Source organism: Ctenopharyngodon idella, chromosome 4 (genome assembly GCF_019924925.1).
Source record: "Ctenopharyngodon idella isolate HZGC_01 chromosome 4, HZGC01, whole genome shotgun sequence".
In the NCBI taxonomy this organism is placed as follows: domain Eukaryota; kingdom Metazoa; phylum Chordata; class Actinopteri; order Cypriniformes; family Xenocyprididae; genus Ctenopharyngodon; species Ctenopharyngodon idella.
Window position 1 is genome coordinate 18,418,611 of NC_067223.1, and position 24,392 is coordinate 18,443,002.

Consider the following 24,392-nt stretch of genomic DNA (forward strand, 5'->3'; position numbering starts at 1 on the left):
AGAGCAGTGTATTGACAGGACTTTTATTTTGGTCGGCTGGTGTGGCGTCATAAGGCTGCGCCGCGCTCCTGCTATGAGTCGACTGAAAAAAGGTTTGTGTTTTAAGTATTTAAGGCGTTTGAATCAATGCAAACCGATTTATAGTTTTTAAAAGCAATGTAAAAGAATGGCTTATTATTGAATGTAATGATGAAGTGCTTTATCTAACATTAAGGAACGTTATATTTTGTGAGTATCTTTACATAAGTTACAGAGAAGGTGCGTCTCAATTTCGTTCCCTATATCGTGAATCGTAAACACGCATTGGCAGATTAGGCACTGGCAAGTTGACTGTTGACTGTTTCGAATCCCTGGAATCACCGCACGCTTACGACACCTGCTTGTGAAAACCATAGACATAATTGTCTTATTATTGGGAGGTGATAGGATCTGCTCTAGCCTCTTACCATTGGAAAAAACCTATAGATTTTTATATTTTGCTTGCCTTCATTCATTAAAAAGCATTATATCATTATTAGTCATACACAGCAGTCATAAATCATTACAATTCAAGTGTAATTTATTTGTTGAAACCTGGAAGCCACAGAGAGAACACATCATCATCATTATTATTTCTTCTTCATTAAACAACAATATAATACAATATTTATAATTAAATTACTCATTTTCTCTTTATTCATTAAAATGCATAATATCAGCATGTTAGTGCATAGCAGCCATAGTCATTCAAGTCATATTATAGTCAGTAAAACCTGAAAGCCAAAGAAAGAAAACATTGATATTGTTTATTTTCCTTAGACAATATACAATATCACTAAATGTTACACAGCACCTATTATTACTTACTACTACACATTTGCTAGTGGTGGTGGTAATGCTGTAAATGTGACAAACCTGTCACGACATTCCCTTCTCTTAAAAATAACATTTTTATCAATGTAAAATCTGCACATAGTTCCGGAGGAAAGTATTGATTAGTGTAAAACATGTTTATATTTATTAAATAAGCTATTTCCTCACAAAAGCTGTTGGTATAAAAAAAAACAACCTCTTATCTCCTTCCCTGCATTAGTGTTAACCATTACGCCTTTTAGCTAAAGGTTGCAGACTTGCCTTCCAGTGGCTTTGTAATAACATGTAAATGCCTCATTGGCCGGTTTGGACCGTTGCTGCAATACGTCACTGAGTTTGCCATACTGAACTGGGCAAGACTGCTTTTTTAACAAATTTAAGTATATAAGGAGCTGGGGATTTTCTGGGCAAAAAGCACAGTAACATTTACATTTCTCAACCGGTTTTAAAGGCCCACTGAAATGTCTTTAAACGTGCATCATTATTTAACGTGTTGATGTAATTTTCACTGAAACAGGAAGACAGGTTGGGACATATTGAACAGCTCCTCCCCTTATTAAAAATTGCCAATAGTGTTTTGTTTACATCACAGCTCGACCAGAGCCGTTGAGCTTGGTAAAGCTGCAGTTTCTTCCTAATCTCTATCTGTTTCTCCTCCTGATCTTCTCCATATCTTTAAAATATATCATTCAGTGCAGAATTAAAATGGGTCATGGCATCTGATCTATTATACTCGATTGCAACACTACTGGATCCAGCATACAAAGACAGGTATGTGGGGTTCCTGTTAACTTTATTTAATATGATTTTCCTGTGTGTATGTGTACGTGTGTGTATGTGAGAGAGAGAGAGAGACAGAGAGAGAGAGAGAGATTTACACACAAATCCCATAACTGTCAGTCTGTGTGTGGATTTTTAATTTTATTTTTTACTTTTCTATTGAAAGTACTTTAGATCGAGCATAAGCTTTCAGAATGAGATTAATCACTTGATATTAATATAGACTAATTTAAATGTTACCTATTTGTATTTTTGGTCCCACTTTATATTAGGTGGCCTTAACTACTATGTACTTAAATCAAAAATTAAGTACAATGTACTTATTGTGTTCATATTGTATTGCAAAACACTTTCACTGCTATTGAGGTGGGACACAGGTAAGATTAGGGACAGGTTTGGTGTTATGGGTAGGTTTAAGGGTGGGTTATGGTGTAAGGGATGGGTCAACAGTGTAATTATAAATGTAATTGCAGAAATTAATTACAAATGTAATTACATGCAGGTATTTTAAAAAATATAAGTACAATGTAAAAACATGTATGTACACAATAAGTGCATTGTATCAAATTATTAATTTAAATGTAATTACATAGTAGTTAAGGCCACCTAATATAAAGTGGGACAATATTTTTTTTATTGCTCCAGGTACTTCACAAATTCCATAAACCTCAAGACATGCAAAGGATGTATTGCAGATAGGGATGTTCAATGATAATCTTGATTATATATGTGTGTTTGTTCTGTGTATAATTGTTATGTATATATATAAATAAACACACATTCATGTATATATTAAGAAAAATATCTTATATTTATATAAAAATATTTGTATTTTTATATAATATAAATATATAAAAATATAAATATATGTATATTTATACATACATATATTTCTTAAATATATACATGTATGTGTGTGTGTGTGTGTGTGTGTGTATATATATATATATATATATATATACATACAGTGGCAAGAAAAAGTATGTGAACCACTTGCAGAATCTATGAAAATGTGCAAAATTTTAACAAAATAAGGGAGATCATACAAAATGCATGTTATTTTTTACTTAGTACTGTCCTGAGTAAGATATTTTACATAAAAGATGTTTACATATAATCCATAAGACAAAAAAATAGCTGAATTTATTAAAATGACCCCATTTAAAAGTTTGTGAACCATTGATTCTTAATACTGTGTGTCATTACCTTGATGATCTACGACTATTTTTTTGTTGTGTGACGGTTGTTCATGAGTCCCTTGTTTGTCCTGAGCAGTTAAACTGAGCTCTGTTCTTCAGAAAAAATCTCCAGGTCCCAAAAATTCTTCAGTTTTCCACCATCTTTTGCATATTTGAACCCTTTACAGCAGTGACTGAATGATTTTGAGGTCCATCTTTTCACACTGAGGACAACTGAGGGACTCAAACACAACTATTAAAAAAGGTTCAAACATTCACTGATGCTCCAGAAGGAAACACGATGCATTAAGAGTCAGGGGGTGAAAACTTTTGAACAGGATAAAGATGTCCAAATTTTTCTTATTTGGCTTGAATATCATTTTTTTTCATTTAGTACTGCCCTTCGGAAGCAACAGAAAATACTTGCATGTTTCCTGGAAGACAAATTAAATACAATTTACCTTGATCTTCAAATTCCAAATGTTTTCACCCCCCATCTATTAATGCATCATGTTTTTTTCTGGAGCATCAGTGAATGTTTGAACCTTTTTTGAATAGTGGTTCACATACTTTTTCTTGCCACTGTGTATGTGTGTGTGTGTATATATTATAATATACATAGTATTTATACACAGAACAAACACACATACATTACGTAAACACAGACTCTTATTTTGGACACAATAATCACGATTATTGTTGAACAGCCCTAATTGCAGAGGTCAAGAAGATAGAAGACATTTTAAGCTGGAAAACATTAGAAACCAGAAAGCCAGCAGAGGCAACCTCATCAGAATCAGCAGCCTTAGAGCCAACAAGGAAGAGTAGACTTTCAAGCATTTCTGATGAAATCCTGGAAGAAAACACTGATGACGAACCTGATCTAGAGTCAACCACCACAAGGGAGCACTTGTGCATACCTACATCAGTGAGCCAATTATTTAGCATTCAGACAATCTTCAACACATTATTATTGATGAAAAGAGGAGCAAGCTGACAACTAAGAAGGCTAAAATGCTAATTTTTCTAAAGAAGAAGCTGCCCCTCATGTTAAGTGAACAAACTTAATTCACATAAGGACTGTAAAAGAGATGAGCCAGTGGTTGTGACTAGGGCTGGAACGACGCATCGATGAAATCAATTACGTAAATTAGTCGATTTGCGTTTAATGTGTTGATTTGTTTTATGTTCCCCAATGATGGTGGCTCCCGGGTATGCTGAAAATCAGCTGTTATTACAAAAATATCGAGCTCGATCTAAAGTGTGGAAATTTTTTAAATGGAGACCAAATAAAATGGTGCTCGGAAAACAGTCTGTAAAACCGAAATGGTAAAACACAGCAGCACAACTGATGTGCAGGAGCATCTGAAAAGAAAGAAAGTGGGCTCTCTTACCTCAAAATGACAAAAGAATTTGGACTATTAAAGTGAAATTTTACACAGCACTAGAATGCAGTTACCAGTCTCATATTTTGTGGTTATCATGGCTGCGCTTATACAGCATTCAGTTTTTTTTACGAGCTGTCATGGGTGCGTGGCTGTAAGATGCGAGGCTCAAACGTACTCTCTGCAACTGGTTACAAAGTATTTAACACTGTTGTTGGTTATTTAAAACATCTAATGGATGAACGCACACCTCAAATGGACTAATTTATTTAATTATGCACTGTCAATCGTGGTAAAACTTCATGGTTTTATGGACACTGTCATATCTGACAGTGTTGCTGTAGTTACTTCTATGATTAGAATGCTGTTGTCACTCCAGCTGTTTGATCATATAGATGAACGAACATGTTCAAGCAGCTACGTTAATCTCCTGACTCAAAAAAACATTTCAGGATTCACATTTATAAGCAGTTAATGCTGTAAATTCCAAAAAGTGACTTTGAACGAAGACAATACCTTTCCTAATTAGGCCTACATTGCATAAACCTTTTTATAATAAATAATATCATTAGGTAAAAGTTCATACATAGATTAGTTAGTTTTTTTGTTTTTTTAGTTAAAATTAATTTTATTCATTGTTAAATTAACCAAACTAAAAAAAAAAAAAAAAAAAAAATCAATAGATTAACCAGGAGGGAAAAAATAATTAAGATTAATAGATTGAAAAAATAATCGTTTGTTCCAGCCCTAGTTGTGACAGTTTTAATGCTAACAGTTTTTTGGAAGCTACTGCTATGTCTTATGGTATGGAAAAACTTGAACCAAATATTGGTTTACATTGCAGACATTTTTATACTGGAATTGTATTTTTTTTCTAGGGCTGCCCCCTAATAGTCTACTAAACGTTAGTTGAAGGGAAGAGGCTTAGTTGACCAAAAAAGTATTAGTCAGTTAGTTGTGGAAAAAAAGACGAGTTTATTAATAAATAATTAAAATGTCTCCCTGCTATTTTTTCCGACACATTCATAATCATTACTTCTGCCTGTGTTTTGTGGCAACCTTTATATGTGCGGTTGAGCGCGGAATAGGCTATATATTATGCCTATGTTAAAGGCTCATTATGGTTAGTATCCACCCCCAAGCATATAATTAAATTAATATATACGTCAAATTTGTTGACTAATGGCTTAAATGAACGACAACTAGTTGACTAGAAAAAACTCTAGTCATGGGCAGCCCTCATTTTTTCAATAGTATACAGAGGTTTTACATACATTTTAACCCCAGAGGTTACATGTGAAAGAAACCTTAGAGCTGTACTATACATTTTTTTTGTGTGTGTGTAGAAACCTACATTTGTGAGTGACTTAAGGTGTCATGTCTACAGTACTGTGTGTCACTGTACATTTTAGGAGATGCTATTAAGTTTAAGTTATAATTATTTAGTTAATTTATGGTCTATGTTGCAACTTATGTTTGCTATGTCATATAGGTTACATTAAGTGTTGAGCTATATCCAGTATTTTACACTGGAATTATTATTATTCCTTTGTCATTCTAAATACTCAGATTTAAATTTTTGCATTGAGTTTCACTTTAAAATTCATTTTCAATGTTTGAATGGTTCTGACCAATCTAAAATGCTGCTAAAAGTTCTGTTTGAGGAAAAAGTCAAAATAAAAAGTAGCAGTATTGCAAAACTGATTCATGTTGTGGTCTATGTATGTTTTCCTTTAGGAAAGTAGAATATTTTTCACAATGTAAGCATAACGTTTAGATGGTTAGGTTAAGCAAAGGGCATCCAAACAAATGCATTATTAACAGCTTCGTTTTTTAAAAAGGGAGAAAAGATGGTATCGGATTAGTATTGATGTGGACAAATACTCAAGGTTGCAGTACTGTTATCAGTTTTGGACATAAAAAAAAATTGAATAAAGCCATCCCTACTAATTAGGCCATTTAAGGGCATTAAAGTCATTGTGAAATTGAAAATGAAATCTCTGACCGACCCCGTTCCCATTGCACTGACTACTAAACTAAGGAACTGATTGAGACACACCCAGTGATTTAGTTGGGATTTATTTTTCTTTCTGATAATTATTCTCATCTTAAACAGGACAGAGTGTCCAAAACTCCTGAACACGTGAAGCAGCTGAGATCCATGTGACATACTGTTAAAAAGATGGCATTTATTAAAGAGGAGAATGAAGACATGAAGATTGAAGTATTCAGCCTGAAACAAGAAGATACTGAGGAACAAACAGGTTGGTTTCATTCTCAGAGCTGAACTCAGTAATTTCTTAAGTCCTTATTAAAATGTCGACCTCTACAAAAATTAATGACATTTTTGAAGAATGTCATGAGTGTCTTAATTAGGCATCTATGAGACTAATAATGAAATCACAATTGAAAAAAAAAAAAAACGACTTCATATTTTACATATATTGAAGGATAAAATCAGTTTTCTACATCTGACCTTTGACCTTTTTTTTTTTTTTTTTTTGTCATTTATAACTGACATTGTCCTATTAGGGTAAATTATTTTTGGCAAATTGTCTGAAACTTCACACACATTCAAGTGCAATTTTCACTATCTGAAAAGTAGCGAAAAGGTCTCAGTGTTTCAAAAAACATTAAAAAGCTTTTATAAACGTTCATCTTCTGCTACTATATTTCATTTGGAAGTAATGTGAAAATGTCAAAAACTTGGCACAAATTCATATCCAACTTTGCTGCCTGGAAAATAGTTCAACATCTTAGTGTTTCAAAACATTAAAACAATCTTTAACCTTGCTTCTTTCTTGGAAGTTCAAATCAATGATTGTAGCACAAGTGAAGATGAACAAAGACTCTTCTTTTCCTCTGTAGCCCACACGTTCCACACGTAACTCGATCTTGACCTGTTTAGTCATCATTTTTGGAGCATCCCTGCTTGTCGGTATAGTAATGTACCAAAATGCCTGACTTCCACAGCAATCTGTAGCTACTTATGTTTCTATCACCCTGTTTTTATGTGCATTTTGAAGTATCGCATCAGAAACGAGTGCTGGAAATGCCCAATTTAAAAAAGTTAATGAGTTAGTTGATCGGTGGTCTCTATAAAGGCCGATCTTATAAACCAATCTCATGCTGACAACGCATAAAGACGCATGCATGCCGTGAGAGGTTCGGCATGAAACGGCACCATGTCAATCTCTGTCCAGCGCAGGTAAAATAATTATAATGCTAAAGGCGAGGTGCAATTCACATTTCTTTTTAAAATAACTTACAAAGTAAGTCCCAAACCTGTAAGACCTTAATTCATTTTCGGAAAACAAATTAAGATGTTTTTGATGAAATCCAAAGGTTTCTGAACCACACATAGGCAGCAATGTTATTGCACCTTTTGAGGTCCAGAAAGGTAGTAAAAACATTGTTAAAATAGTCAACGTGACTACAGTGTTTCAACCTTAATGTTATGAAGCGGCAAGAATACTTTTTGTGTGCAAAAATAACAACTTTATTTAACAATTTGAACGGTTGTCATATGCACTTGGCGTAGTGAATGCAGTGCAGGCTTTATCAGAACGGCAACTCGTTATTGTGCTGCGTTCACTACGTCAACTGTGGGTTTTTGATCCGCCGAATACCTTGGTCCAAAGCAGGTCAAATGGGGCTTGAGGAGTGGTCGTGAACAAAGATGGAATTTATCTGGGTCAGGAAAGGGTCAACAGTGCGTCAACATTTCCCATGTTGTAGCACATTTGAGCTTCCGCAAGAACCAATGAGGTTTGTTCTCGCACATCAAGCAGACTCAGCTTCTGTTTATGTTCGCTGATCAATGTTTATATGTGAATAAAAGACTAAAATCTATTCATCATATAAAGCGATTGAGTCTCTTCAGAAAATTTTGACTAAACCAATCTCTTTCTGAGTGGTAGTTGTCAACGAAGGGACAGAAAGCTCTCAGATTTAATCAAAAACATCTTGTTCTTGATCTTCATTTGATCTTCAAAGGTGGGTGAAGTGATATTCTTGGTGGGCCGGAGGTGTTCCGTTAACTAGATGCATTACCGTTTGAGATCTATAAATGTTGTTGGTTTTGATGCTTTAAACGTGTAAATGTGTTGATGTCTTTTGCTGTGCCATTATACAGGGGGTTAACTTGTATTTGTCTTTTTTTTCTGCCGTAGACCTGAGGCCATTGAAAGAGGAGAGTGAAGTACTGAATGAAATGAAAAATCATGATTTCATAACTGGAGAAATATCTTTTAGTGGCTCACAGACTGAAAAGTCTCAAAAAAGAGCTCAAAAGACAGAAGTTAGAAGTTTTTTCACCTGCTTTCAGTGTGGAAAAAGTTTCAGTCAACACGAAAACCTTAAAGTCCACATGAGACTTCACAATGGAGAAAAGCCTTTCACCTGCCAACAGTGTGGAAAAAGTTTCACTGAAAAAGGAAACCTTAACGTTCACATGAGAATTCACACTGGTGAGAAGCCTTTCACCTGCCAACATTGTGGAAAGAGTTTTACTCAAAATGGAGCCCTTAAAAGCCACATGAAAACTCATACCGGAGAGAAGCCTTTCACCTGCAAACTGTGTGGAAAGAGTTTCACAACAGATGTAAACTTTAGGTATCACATGAACATTCACACTGGAGAGAAGCCGTTCACATGTAATCAATGTGGAAAGAGTTTTGCACGTAAAATAAGCCTTAATAACCACATGAGAGTTCACTCAAGAGAGAACTGTTTTACATGTCATCGGTGTGGTATGAGTTTCCCTAACATAAAACGTCTTAATAGGCACGTAATAATTCACTCTGGTGAGAAGCCTTTCAAATGCCAGCTGTGTGAAAGGAGCTTCCGATTCAATAAATACCTAAAGACTCACATGAGAATGCACACCGGAGACAAGCCTTTCACCTGTAACCACTGTGGAAAGAGTTTCAGTCATAAAGTAAGCCTCAAGACTCACATGAGAATTCACACAGGAGAAAAGCCTTACACATGTGATCAGTGTGGAATGAATTTTACATATAAAGAATCATTTGATTCCCACATGAGAGTTCACACTGGAGAGAGCCCTTACACCTGCAAACTATGTGGGAAGAGCTTCTCACAAAAAGGAAATCTCAAGTATCACATTAGAATTCACACTGGGGAGAAGCCTTTCACATGTGATCAGTGTGGAAAGAGTTTCAGACATAAAGTGACCCTTAATAACCACATAAGGACTCATTCAAAAGAGAACCTTTTTATATGTCATCAGTGTGGACAGAATTTCACAGACAGGAAACAACTTAAGGATCATGTAATAACTCATATTGGAGAGAAGCCTTTCATGTGCCATCACTGTGGAAAGAGTTTCACACTTAAAGGAAACCTCAAGACTCACATGAGAGTTCACACTAGAGAGAAGCCTTACACATGCCATCACTGTAGAAAGAGTTTCAGATTTAAAGGAAATCTTGACACTCACATGAGACTTCACACTGGGGAGAAGCCTTTTACATGTCTTCAGTGTGGAAGGAGTTTCACATATCAAAGAGACCTGAAACATCATTTGCAAAGGCATTCTGGAAAGAAATTGCAGTGTTCTGAGTGTGACAAGAGGTTTAGAAAAAGGATCAATTTTAAAAACCACCTGCTCATTCATTCCGGAGGAAGGCGATTTAATTGTGATCGATGCAATAAAAAATTTCTTTTGCCATCACACTTAGAGATACACCTGAAAAGTCATGCATATGTGAGACGCTATTTGTGTTCTTTGTGTGGAAAGAGTTTTAAATGGCTCAGCAGTTTAAAATGGCACCAGAAAATACGTATCTGTGTAAAATTAAGGCTACGTTCACACCGCAGCTGAATGTGGGCCAAATCTGATTTTCCTCTCAAACATATTTGGTAAGGCTGTTCACATGACATTTTAAATTTGGCCCATATCAGATACTCATCTGATCAGGTGATGCTCCTGCAAAACTTGAGTGTCTTTTTTGTGTCCTTTAGTTCTTTATACTTTGCCTCATATATGGACCCTTTTCACAGACTGTGATGATCACTATACATTTATATCACTATACTTTATATTTTACTACATTTGCATCCAAATACAAAAAACAGTTAACGCTGCCACGAGGGTGTTTCTAATATAGTAGCAATGGGAGTGATGGTAAAATTGACATTTCTCTCTTCTGACTGCAGTTATCAATCTCTATTTTTTTCTTCTTTTTGAAAGTTGTGAAAACACTATTGTGGAGTTTTTCTTTTGCTATTTGAGCAAATGGGAACACAAAAAATATATTCAATGTAGTCTCTCATTCATGCTATATGACGACTTCCGCTTCTTAGAAACCCGGAAATGTGAAACGATTTGATTAATACGGTGGAATCAAAATATTAGATAAATAAACTTTTGTCTTACTGTGAAATGACACAATGTAAAGCTTATAAATAAAAGGATATAAACTGAATGAAATAATTGCACTGCATTATTTGATTGATCTTTAGTGAGAGAATGCACAGGTAAACATGTTGTTAAACAGGATATGAATGTGGCCAGTGTTTGGCTATGGGTGTCTCATTGCTAGTCCAGTCTGTCTGCCTGTCTATCTATCTGTCTGTCTATCCAGTGTGCATATGATGGACATTTTACTATCCAATGAGGCCACGGGCGAGGATTTGTGAATAGCGCTGAAGCAACGCAACTAACGCTGTGGGTAACGTGATAAGGGCAACATGGTGAATGTAGTATGCCCAGATTACATTAATATTACACACATTCATACTAGAACATACTTTTAAAGCAGTTGTGAAGTAATTATTTGTTAAAAATAAGTACAGACTAACATAATAACTGTATCAACTCACGGCCCACTTGAGTGAACACGCCTCTTGTGTGTACTTGCCAATTCAGCCTTTTCCTGTGGTGCTTTTTTAAAGCAGTGCCAACCAAAAATTCCCTGCCCCATCCCCCGTATCCTTAGGATTTTGTGTGCTTCAACACTTCTCACACCTCTTGCATGTATACTCCATACTCTCAGTCAGGCCCAGATTAAGAACACATAGGGCCCTGGGGCAAACCCAAGGGCCCCCTTCATAGTAGCCTATCTTGGTGTAACGTTTTTTACCACAGGAATAATTGGTATTTAAAAAAAAAAAAAAAAAAAAAAAATCAAACCTCCATCACTCAGAAATCCAGTGAGTATATATGGAATATTCCATTATAATATTTAGTATGACTATATATGTATTCCAGGCTACAATACATTAAAAGCATAAATGCATTAACACCAGATGTGAGGTCAAAGCAAACAGGTTTCCAGAAACAGCAACAACTTTTGCGCATACAACTGCCTTAGGAAGTTTCCTTAAATAGTTTCATCATTAGGTCTTCTTTCTGGCCCTAGAAGAGGGGGATCATTAGGGCTGAACTGGGCATAAAATTTTGCCCATCTGGCCCACACATACCCCCATAATTTTTTTTAACCATAGGGCCTTTAAATTGGAACAAATAAATTAATCAAAGAATAAATGAAGGACAGAAACAAATAATGGCCCGGTTTCACGGAGAGTGTTTAGCAAAAGCCAGCATTAGGCCTTGGTTCAATTAGGGCATTTAAGTAGCTTTTATAAACATACACTACAAAAACATCATTGGTGTGTGCTGTGCATCTCGAGATAAAACAATGGCACTGACATATTTTAGGATAGCTTAAGCCTTGTCTGAAATTGTGGGAATAATAGATATTTTTGAATATACTGCAAATGTGTTAAACAATAATATTTGCATTATATTGCAGGCTCTTAATTACTAAATTAATATTTTATTTAAAGTTTATTAGAGGTAAAAATATTTACCAAAAGAAAAGTCATAGCTTCATCTTTAATTAATGGGATACAGGCTGTAAAGCTCTTAAATTCTCCTTTGTAGTTGTCCTAATGAAAAGATACAATAGTTCTTTGATCCAGAGTTTAACTGTAAGATCATGACACAGACAAAAACCATGCTCCTCATTACCATGTTTTTATGGTTTCTATAATAATAATAATAATAAACTATGGTATTTGTGTTGAAAAACATCTTAAATACATGAAACTATAAAAACAACCTCTATAAAATTGACTTATAATGGCCTTATATTACCTAATATTTAATATAAGGCTAATAACACTAACATTAATAATAAATACCATAATGCCATTGTCATAACAGGGCTTGGACATAATGACAATGGTAGAGTCAAATGAACAATGAACAGGATTATTAACACAAGCAGCAAGAGCACAATCAAATGCAGGTAAGCAATGATGAGCAGGTTAAATAGTAGCTATGGTGACTTATGAAGATGATAACTGGTTTTGTCTTACCCAGGGAATCCGGGGACACACACAAAAAGGAGCAAATGAGATGACTAGGATGACTGGAAGATGACATGGATGACTTGAAGGTGACTTGGATGACTAGAGACAGGATAACAGGTTTTGCAGAACATCACTAAAGTTTACGTCAGGATATTCACAGGTAAGTTTGCAGGTAAGTGAGTCTTTGTTCTCAGACAAGGCCAGACAACGACTGGTGGTGTGTTTGTGTGTGTGCGCTTTATAGAGCTGGTGATGAGAGCTGATGAGTGGCAAGTGCGCATGATCAGTATTCCTGTGACTGTGAAGGCTGAGTAAGTGAGGGAGAGTCTGTCATGATTGTGGCATCCCTCCCTCCTCTCCTCCTCCAGTATGAATGACGCTCGGGACAGTAGACGGAACGGTCACTTTTTATCCAAATATAAGCATGATTACAAATGTGATATTGATTTTATACAATGTTACAGTTTAATAAATAAGCAGTTTATATTAAGTGACTTACATTTTAGACACCAAATCGCAATTTCGCCAACGAAAATGGTTCCAAACAAAGTCCACAGAATTTTTTTGCATCTCTGAGCAACACTTCCTGAATGAATCAGCCATCTGAATGAATCGGTTGAATCTCAATGACTCATTCATTAACAGGAACTTGCTGCCACCTACTGGTGGGTTTAATTTCACATTTCAAAGTATCTTTTCATTTTATAAATAATTTTCAAATAACAGTATTTAAGTTTTGAGTTAATCTAGTAGTTTATGGTGTTATAAACTTACTTATTAAGGTTACAAGTATCAAAAACAAGGATAACGATAACTAGGCTTATTTTATATGTCCATTTTCTTTTCTTTTTCTTTTTTCTTTTTTTATTGTGGGGCCAGAGAAAGTTTTGGCAGGGCAAGTAAAAATTTGAACCACTAGTCCGACCGGGCCAGCAGAAAAAATCCTTAGCGTTGAGCCCTGCTTGGGCCAATTTTTCTTAAAAGATCATCAAACCGGTCCTTGTCAACTCTGAAATAGGCTTGAATCTCTCATTGTCCAGACGGAGCTCTTGGATAAGTTGGTGGAATTCTCTGTGGTTTTTAAGTTTTTGAAGGATGGGGTGCACCCAAACAATGTTTTTTTTTTTTTTTCGTTCTCCATAAATAAATCTTGTACAAGAGCTACTGCAAGGGCTTTTCGGTGATGGAAATCCATTGAAACTTCCTCATAGTCATGGAGAGCGCTCAGTGTTGCCAAACCCCTCCCTCAGAAAATTGCTAGGACCACCCTCAAAAGTCTCCATTTTTCACAAAAAGTCGCCAAATATGAAAAAGTACAAACAGGTCTGCATATGTGTGTGTATATAAGAAACATTTAAAGGTGCACTATGTAAGATTTTTGCAGTAAAATATCCAAAAACCACTAGGCCAGTGTTATATATTTTGTTCACTTGAGTACTTACAATATCCCAAATGTTTGCAACTATTTGTAAATCGTGAGAAAATTTAAATTTTAACCAAGGCTCCGGGACGCGTGAGGAGTCGCCTGTCAATAGCGTCATACCTGCATTAACCCTCGGTTTCCGGTTTTATTTTGTAGAAACCATGGAAACACCAAAGACGCTTTAATATATTACACGTTTTAATAGACAAGGGAACAACTGTTTATAAATATTTATAGACAGAAAACTAATTGTTGTTATATAGCTCAACACATTTAGTCTTATTGTTTAAATCTAATTTTCTTGATTTTTTTGCAAGTACCATGCTTTACCATGCCTCAGAGAAAAACACTATTTTGTCAAGTAGCTAACATAGCATAATCAGATGCAGCTTTATTTTTAGTAAAATACAGAATTTTCTCCATCATACAATACGTTTTAAAATGAATTGCATGCCATTTATCAGCACAAGCCATCCAACATTTAATATGATACACTAAAATCGATGTCGCTTACTGAAGTGTGCAACAATTGTCTCACCGCAGCCACCGAGCGAACGCTCAGAGTAACGTTATAACATCATTTTCAACACTCTCAAATGTATCTAATATGATAAACAGAGCTGCGTTACCTCATACTCATGACCGGAAAAACGGAAGCGGCACCGGTGACTGTGGCATAAGAAAAGTTCTGCTGCTCGCGGCGTGTGTTGCGGAATCACTCTAGCGGCCTTGTTCAGCTCCCACAACACTCGGTCCTGCTCTGCTTCATACTACAGTAACGTTAATAATCGCATCCATGAACATGACTTCTTCCCGAGTCCTATCCCGATTCTTTTGCACCGTCCATTGAGGTGAAGACCACATGTCCCAAGATTCCGCACTCAAACTTGGCATCATCAAGCTACGCCTTTGTTTTGAATAGGCCTCTAGCGACCTCTAGCGGACAGAATTCTTACCTACTGCACCTTTAAGGGACATCCATTCATGACAACTTGACAGCTCAACAATAGATCAAGTATGTGAATTTGAACAAATTTTAGGCTTATTTTACATCTATTTAATTTTTTCTAAAGAACTCCTTTAGGAGTGTGCATTAAGTTGTCACTCTGTAAACAAACTAACTCTTTATATATATATATATATATATATGATCTGTCCAATATTGTTTTACAATATAATAATTATATGCCTGGCAAGCTCTGATAAACATTATATTAACAGATTATCCTAATTAAAAATCAATATCATACACACCATATCGGCTTCAGGGGAGGTCTGGAGTAACAGTAGGCTAATTGATCAATGTTACTCTGTCTGGGTCTTTTGCCTTTCAGCAGCACGGTCTTGGCTCTCACCAGCATGCTGGTCAGACAGTTCACAGTTCACTATATTCATCATTAGTTTCTGGACAGATCATCTGATAACTTTTTACTCATTCAGCTCAGCTCTTAGAGAGCCTCTTCATGCGTACTGCTGTGTCTGTGTTTTCAGAGCAGGCTCATAGCAGGATTGAGCGCAAACATGAGATTACCGGCAGGGTGTGGCCAAACCAGTGCCAGAGTTTAATTGCCCAAAATTAAAAATCGCTAATTTTATTAAAAATAGCTAAAATAGCTCCTTGTCGCAAAACATTAAAAAAGTCGCAGCAACAATGAGAAAGTAGCTAAATTTGGCGACAAAATCCCCAAATTGGCAACACTGAGAGCGCTATTCATGGTTGCATAGCAACGACAGATGCCACAGGAGCGCAAGGTCCCGAGCGCTTGCAAAAGAAGGAGGAAGCGGTGTGGCCGCGCTTTCCACGCGTTTTTAGACGCGATATGTGAAAGACTTAAGACTTTCTTCGTGAAGAAAATACTGCACTTATTATTGTTAAAGTAAAAAAAATAAAATAAATAACGTTATTAACCAGTATTTTTTCTAATTAAACCAGTTTAAGCCCTGCTTAAAACTACTTACCTCAAGCTCCATTTGCAAAATTGGCATGCCAAGTTGGCCTTTATTCCCTAGCCATGACCACGTCCATATTCTCATCTTTCACTTCCTCCTCTTTTTTTTCAGTGCACATAAAAACTACAATCGCCAAAATGCAGTTCATCTTGATCTATTTGTTTACCACTAGTGCACACTGATGATGTTTTATTCTTCTAAACTAACTTGCGAGATGTCGTCATCATACAGTCTACATAAGATTAATAGAAGTTACAAGTTTATTAGAGCCATGTTGTACAGTGTGATTTGTAATGATCTTATAGGATCGCTGCAGTGCAGTCTGTAGCAGGCATAATTCAATTACCACAGGCCACTCATTATTGGAGTCAGGTGGTAATTACTCTGCAGGGAGGGAGAGAGAGAGAGAAAGCAAGAGAAGAGAGAGCACAGTTAACAAACCCTTTACAGCTCTGGACGTAACATTGTGTTTCCTGTCTGTGAAACTCCTTCCACACTATTACAAATTGCACCTAATACAGTTCTCTCAAGTGATTATCAAGGGTTACTTTACATTTGAAACTTTTTCCACATTGATCACATCACATTAGAATGGCTTCACTTCATTGTGAATTCATGTGTGACTTAAGACTTTCTTTTCGTGAGAAGCTCTTCCCACAGTTTGCAGGTGTAAGGACTTTATCAAAGGTGAGTTCTTATGTGGCGATGAAGGGTTCTTTTAAGCATAAAACTCTTTCCACATTGAGGACATATGTAAGGCTTCTCGCCAGTGTGAATTCTCATGTGAGTCTTAAGACTTTCTTTTCGTGAGAAGCTCTTCCCACACAGTTTACAGGTGTAAGGGCTTTCTCTAGTGTGAGTTCTCACGTGGGCATTAAGGGTTCCTTTATGCGTAAAACTCTTTCCACACAGATCACATGTGTAAGGCTTCTCTCCAGTGTGAATTCTCATGTGAGTCTTACAACTTTGTTTTCGTGAGAAGCTCTTCCCACACAGTTTGCAGATGAAAGGGCTCTCTCCAGTATGACTTCTCACATGTGTATTAAGGGTTCCTTTATGTGTAAAACTCTTTCCACACTGATCACATGTGTAAGGCTTCTCTCCAGTGTGAATTCTCATGTGAATCTTAAAACTTATTTTTCTTGAGAGGCTCTTTCCACACAGTTTGCAGGTGTAAGGACTCTCTCCAGTGTGGCATCTCATATGGGTTTTAAGGGTTCCTTTATGTGTAAAATTCTTTCCACACTGTTGGCAGCTGAACGGCTTCTCTCCAGTGTGAACTCTCTTGTGGACATTAAGGTTTCCTTTTTGGGTGAAACGTTTTCCACACTGTTGACAGGAGAAATAACTTCTAGTTCCTTTCCTTTGAGTTCTTTTTTGTGAGGAAGTCTTTTCAGTCTGTGAGTAACTAAAAGATTTTTCTCTAGTTATTAAATTACGTTTCTCATACTGATTTTTCTCTTGCATTTCATTATGTTCTTTACTCTCTTCTTTCAGTGCCATCAGGTCTAGAGAAAAAAACATACAAATAAAAGTTAACCCCAGTTTAATAGCACAAAGCAACAGACATCAAAACATGTACACATTTAAAGCATCAAAACCAACATAAAGCATCAAATCTAACATGTATGCTAGAACTGTCTCAAATCATTCTGCTCTAGACGCATGTTAAAATAGATGTTAATCATGAAGTCCACTGGAAAATACATTATTGCCGTGGAAATTTTAAAATAATTTGTCTATAAACGATGAAACAACATTAGAGCACAGTGAAATATATTCCTTCTAGCTGTGAAGATGCGACCTTTATTGAAGAAGTGTGCTGTATTAGCTAGGAATGTCCTGTATTTCGTAGAAATTAACAGAAGTCCCCCCACTAACACCCACCCCTGGTTTACTGTCAAAGCTATTTATTGTATCTCAAATTGTACACTTAACAAATTATTTGATGATCATGTTTTAAGCTCTAAGGAAAAAAGTGCAATGTATAATTTGTTTCATTGTTAATACTTGTTAAGAGCAGTTAGAAAAAGTATGGGCGAGGGAGACATTTTAAAAAATGTAACATTTCAAAACTTAGAAGTCAGGAATAAGTATGTTACTCTTTCCCCACCATTGACATGATTTTCTGTCATTTATTACACAACGCTTCTCTGCCATTGATGGAATTTTCCGGCAATCCATGTTTTCACTGTCATATGGTAGGGGGTGCTATTACGCATAGTACAAAATCCAAAAACAAGTGAAGAAGCAGAAGAAACAAGGAATCATCAAACATTTAACAATATAAAACAAAACTGCCTAACGTTACTGAATGAAATGTCAAACCCATTAAGAAGTACAGAACTGTGCAAACTCTGGGGGTGTTGATGGATGTGAACTACTCCATCTATGTTTCAATTATTGTTCTGAATCTGATCCGGACATAGTCTTTGACAAATTTACTCAGCTTTTTGTTCAAAATGATGAATTATGAAAACTCAATTATGAAACTTACCTGCATTCAATTGTTTATAAAAGAATACATAAAGCTAGATTTTGTTGTTGTTTAAAAGCAGAGGCTCTGTTCTTTCTTTTGATATATTGTATGGCGTTCTAAAACTAGAACGCCTACCACAACTCTTTAATTTGCATTGCTTTAATTTGCATTGCTTTGTTTCTCAGAGGAAGCATTCAAGTCATTTGACCAAAGAAGACACTAGCAAGCCTAACATGAATGAGCAGGTTAGCACATCTGATCCTGGACAAGGGTCATTGCATCCTCCATTCATCAAGCAAATCTTGAACTTGAACACAGCACATTCCAGAGTACAGTTAACAAACTAATACTTGAATTTGAAATTTATGATGTTCAGCCACTCATTGGTTGAGTAGCCTTCATTCAAAAAACATGTGGAGGGAATTAATGGAGGCAAAACAGTCATGTGAAGAAAGACATAAGTCCAGCAGTTTGCAGTTATGAAATATTGCTTGAGAATGTAACAAATGTCTGCATGACAGAACATAACAGACATTTCTTTGTGATGACATGCCACTGGATTGAGGAGGAAACTATGGAGAGGAAGTCTGCACCATTGGCCGACATACTTTTGATGTCCTTGCTGAAAAATCTGAATTACATTCAAACTTATAATGTAGGCCTGAAACGACACATCGAAATACGTTGATTTGTGCATTGCACTGTTTACTAGTCACGTTTTGAACAAAAGTCTCTAGAGCAGATGCTAATGGCTAGTATGGCAATGGCGCTTAATATGGTTGTGTTCATACACCATTTTGCTTTTTACGAGTGTGACAAATGCATTTGTAGCGAGGTTTGTATTCAAGGAAGGAGGAGGTGGGAATCGGTGAACGTTCAACAAATTTTAATTCTAAAATAAACAAAATAAACGTAAAAGCAGCAGCCCCTTACGGACAACTGTCCCACACGTGAACAAAACATAATGTAAATCCAGGCCTGGTCCTCTCTCCTTCTTCACTTTCGTCACTCCTTCTTTTATGCTTCCAAAGCTCCTCCGTAAGATACAAGGCTGTTCTCACGGTCCAGTTCCCAAAACGCACTGGATAGCCCTCGGTGGATGGCTTGACACTCCACTGCCTGGTGGATGGCAACGGTTCCTCTGGGTTTGGGCAGCTGGCAGGTGTCCCCCATTCCCTGCTCTTTCCCATCATGGCGGATGGAAGCAGGCTCCGGACTCAGGTAAACGCCCCTCCACAACCCAGGCGGCCGGCAGCGAGTTCGTCCATTCCCCCAGCAACTCACTCCAGCCCACCGCCTCAAGTGTCCATGGCAGCGGACACCGCGGATTCCCCACAGCGGCGAGGGTTCTTTGACAGTGCATTTCTCCTTCCTCCCGGGTTTTGGCACCAATGTAGCGAGGTTTGTGTTCAAAGAAGGAGGAGGTGGGAACCGGCGAATGTTCAACAAACTTTAATTATAAAATAAACAAATATAAAACTAATGTAAAATACTAAGCAGATCTCTTCCCCCATTGACTACCATAGTAGGGGAAAAAAAATTCTATGGTAGTCAACATTCTTCCAAATATCTTCCTTTGTGTACAGCAAAACAAAGAAATTTTGTACAGGTTTGGAACAACTTGAGGGTGAGTAAATGATGACAGAATTTTCTTTTTTGGGTGAACTATCCCTTGAAGATGACAAAAACTACTCTGCTGGAGTAAAGCAGCGGTTTAACAGCATATACACTGAGCCTTTGTACGTCTTGGCAATGATCTTAGACCCAAGGTATAAAGATTGCTTTTTTGATCAAGCCACTAAACAACGAGCAACAGAAATGCTGCTGAAACTGAACAAGATGACAGAACCAGAAAGTAAGGCAGAGAAAGAGAGAAGCGAGACAGAGTCCCCTTTAAAAAAAGAGACGCACAGAGAGCAACGGACGCGTAAAATCTCTGCTTGACATGTATGGTAAATTTTTTAAAAAAATATTCAGTAAGCATGACAAGAAGTTTTTACATTACTGGAACTCATCAAAATAAGTTAAGCAATGTTCAACTTTTTTTTTTAAAGTTATACAAGATTAAACATTTATTAAAGTCAGTTTAATATAATTTAAGACAAAATGACTTAAAGAAATAGTTCACTTAAGAATAAAAATTTCCTGGTAATTTACTCACCCCCATGTCATCCAAGATGTTTATGTCTTTCTTTCTTCAGTCTAAAAGAAATTAAGGTTTTTAGGAAAACATTCCAGGTTTTTTCTCCATATAGTGGACTTCAACAGGGTACAATGGGTTGAAGGTCCAAATTGTAGTTTCAAGCAGCTTCAAAGGGCTTTACATGATCCCATCCAAGGAATAAGGGTCTTATCTACCAAAACGATCAATAATTTTCTAAAAAAAAAGCAAAAAAAAAGAAGAATTATAAATTATATACTTTTTAAGCACAAATGCTCATCTTGCACTGCGCCACACATTACATAATCACGTTGGAAACTAGGCGGAAGTACCGAGCAAGTGTTTACAAAGCGAACTTGCAAAGACTAAGTCAGACGGCCTTTAAAAAAAAGGTAAAACAACGATGTCGGACTATGGGCGGTTTCTTCATTAGGGTGATTGGGCGACGCACCACCAAAGGGAGGGATTTTTTTTCTTCAATATTCAACCACAGTGTTATGCTAGCTGTCACTGTTCAATACTGCTTGTTCAGAATCTGGATATAGTCCAATCAGCGTCAAGTCACATTATGTGAAGTACCGCCCCTTTTTGGGCGATTTCACTCTTGCCGAGAATTGCCCAGAGTGCTCTCATAGACTTTTATACAAAGATTTTTTTTTTTCCAAACTGCAGGCACTGCAATGCAATGTCTATGAGTTCCAGGAGGGCTAGCACTAACGTACGCTGAACAAAATTATAAACGCAACACTTTTGTTTTTGTCCCCATTTTTCATGAGCTGAACTCAAAGATCTAAAACTTTTCCTATGTACACAAAAGGCCTATTTCTCTCAAATATTGTTCACAAATCTGTCTAAATCTGTGTTAGTGAGCACTTCTCCTTTGCCGAGATAATCCATCCACCTTACAGGTGTGGCATATCAAGATGCTGATTACCTTAGGCTGGCCACAATAAAAGGCCACTCTAAAATGTGCAGTTTTACTGTATTGGGGGGTCCGAAAACCAGTCAGTATCTGGTGTGACCACCATTTGCCTCACACAGTGCAACACATCTCCTTCGCGTAGAGTTGATCAGGTTGTTGATTGTGGCCTGTGGAATGTTGGTCCACTCCTCTTCAATGGCTGTGCGAAGTTGCTGGATATTGACAGGAACTGGAACACACTGTCGTATACGCTGATCCAGAGCATCCCGAACATGCTCAATGGGTGAAATGTCCGGTGAGTATGCTGGCCATGCAAGAACTGGGATGTTTTCAGCTTCCAGGAATTGTGTACAGATCCTTGCACCATGGGGCCATGCATTATGCTGCAACGTGAGGTGATGGTCGTGGATGAATGGCACAACAATGGGCCTCAGGATTTCCTCACGGTATTTCTGTGCATTCAAAATGCCATCAATAAAATGCACCTGTGTTCGTTGTCCATAACATATGCCTGCCCATACCATAACCCCACCGCCACCATGGGCCACTCGATCCACAACGTTGACATCAGTAAACCGCTCACCCACACAATGCCATACACGCTGTCTGCCATCTGCCCTGTACAGTGAAAACCGGGATTCATCCGTGAAGAGAACACCTCTCCAAAGTGCCAGACGCCATCAAATGTGACCATTTGCCCACTCAAGTCGGTTACGACGACAAACTGCAGTCAGGTCGAGACCTCGATGAGGACGACGAGCATGCAGATGAGCTTCCCTGAGACGGTTTCTGACAGTTTGTGCAGAAATTCTTTGATTATGCAAACCGATTGTTGGAGGTGAAGATGCTGGATGTGGAGGTCCTGGGCTGGTGTGGTTACACGTGGTCTGCGGCTGTGAGGCTGGTTGGATGTACTGCCAAATTCTCTGAAACGCCTCGGGAGACGGCTTATGGTAGAGAAATAAACATTCAATTCACGGGCAACAGCTCTGGTGGACATTCCTGCAGTCAGCATGCTCAAAACTTGCGACATCTGTGGCATTGTGCTGTGTGATAAAACTGCACATTTTAGAGTGGCCTTTTATTGTGGCCAGCCTAAGGCACACCTGTGCAATAATCATGCTGTCTAATCAGCATCTTGATATGCCACACCTGTGAGGTGGTTATCTGTTATCTCGGCAAAGGAGAAGTGCTCACTAACACAGATGTAGACAGATTTGTGAACAATATTTGAGAGAAATAGGCCTTTTGTGTACATAGAAAAAGTCTTAGATCTTTGAGTTCAGCTCATGAAAAATGGGGGCAAAAACAAAAGTGTTGCGTTTATAATTTTGTTCAGTGTACTTTCATCATCATACGTAACCATCACTTGTGCAGCGATTGGTGGGAACAAACATCCCTCTATTAATAATTTTTGAGATGAAGTGACATTCAATAATATTTGAAAACAATTTTGCATTTTAACAACAAGAAAAAAAAAAAAAAAAAACTTTAATATCTTTATTAAATGTAATTTAAGAAGAGCGAGAGAGAGAGAGCGAGAGAGACCATGGGACATCTCGCGAGTTGAGTCCAGTTGAACTTGAACAACGTCAAGTATCTACAAAGAGCAGGAAATCATATAATAGGGGATTTGAGGAACTAGTACAAGCGGAAAAAAAGGCTAGCAGGTTGCGAAATACCTAATGCTTTATTCTGCTACCCCTGCATTTTGTTCCATCCCGAGAGCGGTACGGACATCGCATGGACAACTACAGGTGTCACTGACATGCATAATCTCTCGGAGAAGATGAAAAAGCATGAAACAGCGAAGACACATATGGACAGTTGCCTAAAATTGTAGCTTCCATATGAATCACACAAAAACATGAAAATACAAAAACACATTTGTTTCTCAAATTAAGCATTTATAGATGACTCTCCCACTGACAGCCAAATTTTTTTCAATCTTATTTCCTCTTAACTTCGAGGAATAAACGGCACACAGATGTTTCGTGTTTATAAGTGGATTGATACAGTGAGAGCTTCTGAGGGTGAAAATGAAAAATCATTAATAGACAATAACTTTTAAGATCACTCACATTTCATGGTTTGCTTTATACAAAATTTTTTGTATACTGTTGCATATTTATGTTATAGAAATGAATGGTTTTCACTGTTTTCAATCAAGAAATAGATAATGGGTTAAATGTTACACAAAATAACTATTTTTGTATAATTTTCTCCTAATTTAATGTTGTGCATTAGTCACTATGACATGTCACACTTGCTTCAGCTTCTCAGCTGCACTTGAAGGCAGCACTAGTATTTGTCTGGTCATGTGATCTCAACATGCCTGTCCACACAAGACGACATGCTTCATGTTAAATAAAACTGCTTTAATTAAGCCATTGTGATATTCAAAAATATCATTAATTTCTGTAGAGCTCAACATATTAAATGACAGCTTTGAGAATGGAAACCAACCTGTTTGTTCCTCAGTATCTTCTTGTTTCACGCTGAATACTTCTTCAATCTTCATGTCTTCACTCTCCTCTTTTATAAACGCCATCTTTATATGTACGTCATGTGGATCTCAGTTGCTTCACCACAAGTTCTTCTGTGTGTTTGGGAGCTCTGTCATGTTTAAAATGAGATTAATTAACAGTTAAAAATAAATACAAACTAAATCTCTGGGTGCGTCTTAATCAGCTCCCTAGGTCAGTAGTCAGCGCACTAGCAAGGAAGTCATTCAGAAAGATTGTTTCTTGGTTGATCAGAACATTTAAGGCTCTCAAAACTAGCACTACAAATTAATAGAAGAAAATGAATCATACAGACACTTCATACTTCGGCATTTATGAATTATATTGGGATTATTAATTTGTATATCAGATTTAATAGATTACACTTTCATGAACATTTGCTTTTGGTTTGTAAACT

General features: G+C 37.0%; 2 protein-coding genes across 14 annotated transcripts in view; one reads left to right on the plus strand and one right to left on the minus strand.

Annotated features, from left to right (window-relative positions):
- LOC127510625 (gastrula zinc finger protein XlCGF7.1-like) overlaps positions 1-24,392 on the minus strand; it is a 237,907-nt gene that overhangs the window by 122,283 nt on the left and 91,232 nt on the right. For 2 of the 8 annotated variants that reach the window (XM_051890432.1, XM_051890435.1), the window contains exon 2: positions 16,135-17,416. In XM_051890432.1, the coding sequence (XP_051746392.1) occupies positions 16,590-17,416 (827 nt within the window). In that variant the 3' untranslated portion in view covers positions 16,135-16,589. Of the gene's footprint in view, positions 1-16,134; positions 17,417-20,548; positions 20,765-23,936; positions 24,087-24,392 lie in introns of those variants that run through there. The other 6 variants (XM_051890433.1, XM_051890429.1, XM_051890434.1 and 3 more) reach the window with 6 other exon arrangements.
- On the plus strand, positions 34-10,646 carry LOC127510605 (gastrula zinc finger protein XlCGF57.1-like). 6 transcript variants are annotated; one of them, XM_051890384.1, is made up of 4 exons: positions 34-92; positions 1,546-1,623; positions 6,312-6,459; positions 8,368-10,646. In XM_051890384.1, the coding sequence occupies exons 3-4, from the start codon at positions 6,378-6,380 to the stop codon at positions 10,038-10,040; spliced, it is 1,755 nt and encodes a 584-aa protein (XP_051746344.1). In that variant the 5' UTR covers positions 34-92; positions 1,546-1,623; positions 6,312-6,377; the 3' UTR covers positions 10,041-10,646. The 6 variants fall into 6 exon arrangements, with proteins under 6 accessions (XP_051746344.1, XP_051746345.1, XP_051746346.1 ...); XM_051890385.1 differs by having other exon boundaries at positions 37-92; positions 1,551-1,623; XM_051890386.1 differs by lacking the exon at positions 1,546-1,623 and having other exon boundaries at positions 37-92.

Coding starts and splice junctions, on each gene's coding strand:
- LOC127510605 (XM_051890384.1), top strand. CDS start 6,378: ATGGCATTTATTAAAGAGGAGAATGAAGACATGAAGATTGAAGTATTC. Junction 6,460..8,367: donor AGATACTGAGGAACAAACAG/GTTGGTTTCATT, acceptor TTTCTGCCGTAG/ACCTGAGGCCATTGAAAGAG.